Source organism: Fusarium odoratissimum (assembly GCF_000260195.1).
Source record: "Fusarium odoratissimum NRRL 54006 unplaced genomic scaffold supercont1.94, whole genome shotgun sequence".
Lineage (NCBI taxonomy): Eukaryota > Fungi > Ascomycota > Sordariomycetes > Hypocreales > Nectriaceae > Fusarium > Fusarium odoratissimum.
This window is the reverse complement of record NW_022158757.1, coordinates 1-3220: the sequence shown is the minus strand read 5'-3', so window position 1 is coordinate 3220 and position 3220 is coordinate 1. Positions and strand designations below refer to the sequence as shown.

Genomic DNA, 3220 nt, shown 5'->3' with positions numbered 1-3220 from the left:
ATTCTCAACAAAGGTTTTCCTGAACCACCAAAGGTGGCATAAGACACGGCTATACTATCACTGAAACGTCACGATCATTGCGTGGGGGAGATACATAATTATTTACTTGGGGGTTTGGTGTTGTGGGGAAAACGATGTACGAATAACCAATGTTCCTTTTTGTTCTTATAGCCGCACATTGCCTTCGCAAATTCTTTCTCTAGTCTCTCTGTCACATGATTTAACCTTAGGTTAGTGGTCAAGCCGTTGCTCAAGCACCAATACAATCTAGTTGATAAAATCTGCTTCCGGTATGACACAAGGATGACCATTAACCAACAATGCTTCAACATTAAGACTAGCTCACATTCAGTTCAATTTCTTGTTGTGTAAAGAAATGTCGATGAAATATTGATAAAGTATTGCTTACTGCTTATACATTTGGGGGAACGGCAGCCAATGCACCCTTGAAATGTATGGAGTTTGGTGGTGGTGTGTAGGATGGAACAGTGATTGTGGCTCGTGAAACCTGACATGTTTATCGACGGAACATTCCGGCAAAGTCCTGCCGGATTCATGTACTAAGAGTTCTTACTTACTAAAGATCTGAGACGTACTTACAGGGCCCGATTTTACATTACACAAGCATGTGAGATAGAGTTCCACTCTGTTACGCTGGACATCAAAGCTACACTTGCCTCGGCTCCGCCTTTTTGATGCCACTATTCACTATATAGCGTGCCCTCCAAAGACATTTTATCCGAGGATCTAGATCGGTCAGAACAAGCCATTGAGCGCCATCGAGATACGCAGACAAACAAGATGTCAAGCCATCCCCCAAGTTCACCCCCTTCCTCGGTTGTACGATTTCCGAGCAGCCAGAGGATTCTCGAAAATTGGAAATGGAAGGGAACGATTCTTACAATATACATGACTTGCATCATCAACGGTCCGTCGCCGGATTCTACTCTGGATTATAATGACATAACACACTAACCTCGATTATGCAAGGATTCGATGTAAGCAACGTTGCGAATATCCAGCCACAGCTTTATGTCGCCTTTGGCCACATCGAGTATCTTCCATGGATTGGGCTGTCTTACTCTCTCGCGAACTTCGCCACCCTCTCCTTTGCAGGTCGAATACTGGATATCTTCGACGTACGTCACATTTACTTGGCAAGCATCGTGGTTTTCGCGGCCGGGGCGGCGCTAGCGGGCTCAGCAAAGACTATTTCGGCTATCATCGCCGGCCGAGCGGTAATGGGAATAGGGGGATCAATATGCCAGAACTGGTGAGTGTGATCTTAGCTCCCAGACCGCTTGATCTTCCTATGGAAAGATACATAATCTATATGCTCAGCCACTGAGACGCCACTGCCAACTCAATATGCTTGTATGCTAATTTCATGCAAATGTAGCGCGATATCATACTTTTCTATGTATGCTTCGGATAGCCAAGGTCCATTTCTTTACGGCCTTCTGAGCTCACTATGGGCAGTTGGCCTTGTCGTAGGCGGACCTGTCGGGAGCGCTCTGGCTGAAAAGGTGACTTGGCGCTGGGCCTTCTACATCAACTTGCCTTTCCTTGGCTTTGCCTTCGTTTGTGCAGTAGTCTTTTTGCCACGCAGACGAAGCCATTTCGATCTCCCTTTGCGTCATCGCATTGCCAAATTCGCTGGTTTAGATATCATTCTTCAAACAAGCACCACGGTAGCCACAATTGTTCTCTTTGCTATTGCGGCTACTTTTTCTGGCCCCGTGTGGAGTTGGAGCTCAGTGCCTTGTTACACAACATGGGCTGTTTTTGCTGCTGTCTTTGTCCTCTGCGGAACTCTACATTGTACTCGTTTTACTGCCGCCATCAAAGACCGTCTCAATACAAGTTTCAAAAGCGTACCTGATCTTCGGGTGATCCCCATTGAACTTATGGGCCGGCGGAACATCCTCCCTCTTTGGATCGTGTCAGGGTGTGCAGGTGCGACTTATGCTGTCACACTTTATTATCTGCCACTGTTTTACGCTTTTTCAAAGGGCCACGGAGCGTTACAACAAACCATTCGCATGCTGCCTTTCATTCTCACCTTCATTGTCACAGTGTTGATTGTTGGCGCTTTTCTGTCCAAGATCAAACAGTATGGCGTGATCTATGTTGTCGGCGGTGCTACGACACTGGCGTCGGGAACTGCCCTCGCCATAATCCTGGACTCTGAGGTCTCAGAAAGTAAGGTTATGGGCCTCACCGCCCTAATCGGTATAGGACTTGGCTTCCAATTTCAGCATGGCAACGCGATTTCTAACACGATCAACAAAACTCTGCGCGATCGAGTCGAGAGTGCTGCCCTTTTGAACATGAGCTTGATGGGCGGTATTTCCACTGCATTGATCATGGCAGGCGCGATCTATGAAAATCGCGGCATGGCTCTGCTTCCTTCTACTCTTGAAGCGTTTCATTACGATGATAAGACCATTCGCGAGGCTCTCGCTGGCGTTTCCCCTACCGTCTGGGAGGGCGCTGAGACGAACATAACTGCATATTGGGCGGATGCGACAACTCAAGCCATCTCTTCTCTTCTCTATATAATCTCCTCAAGCGGCGCACTCTGCCTTTTCTGTGGTGTGCTAATTCTCTCGGATATGAAATTGAAAAGAGGATACCGTGAAAATGCTGTTGCTACAGTGTGAGCACGTTGTGTCCTACTTTGGAGCAGTTCTCCGCGAAGCTCTGGGAAAACATGTCGGGTTGAGGGGGGCTGATAGATTCGCAACGACTTGTAATACGACATGATGTCTGTCCCAGATAGCCAGCGGAAGACATCGTGGTACACAGCGGCCTGGTCATGACGCCTAAGCGGCCTATCATATGATACAGGTCGGGATCGTACCACGTCCAAATACAGTGCTGAACACCTCCACCTTCCGCTTCAAAACAACATTCTCTTTATAAAATCCAGAGTGGAGACACTTCGGTACCTAAATTTACCTAGTAAGCAATTATTTTGTCTGAATTTGGCTGTATTATGCGTGCGTACGCAATTTTTGAATGCGTGAAAGTGTCAGACATTACGTGTATTCGGTTCATTGATGTGAATTGGTGTATTCATGTTGTGTTCTGTTGAAATCTACCCCTTAGAGGTTTTACCATTTCGGCTGTAATCTTAAAGTATCCCTGCCTGCACGTGAGACCCCAGCACCTGTTCAACACACCCCCCCAGACTGGCCATCGTGGCTCAGTCTGTGCA

At 47.2% G+C, this 3220-nt stretch overlaps 1 protein-coding gene across 1 annotated transcript; it reads left to right on the top strand.

Annotated features, from left to right (window-relative positions):
• Positions 1-801: 801 nt before the first annotated feature.
• On the top strand, positions 802-2663 carry FOIG_16574 (uncharacterized protein; the record flags this gene model as incomplete). The annotated part of the gene is made up of 3 exons (XM_031218036.1): positions 802-928; positions 991-1273; positions 1400-2663. 3 exons carry the CDS (start codon positions 802-804, stop codon positions 2661-2663), a joined length of 1674 nt encoding a protein of 557 aa, XP_031052238.1.
• Positions 2664-3220: the final 557 nt, after the last annotated feature.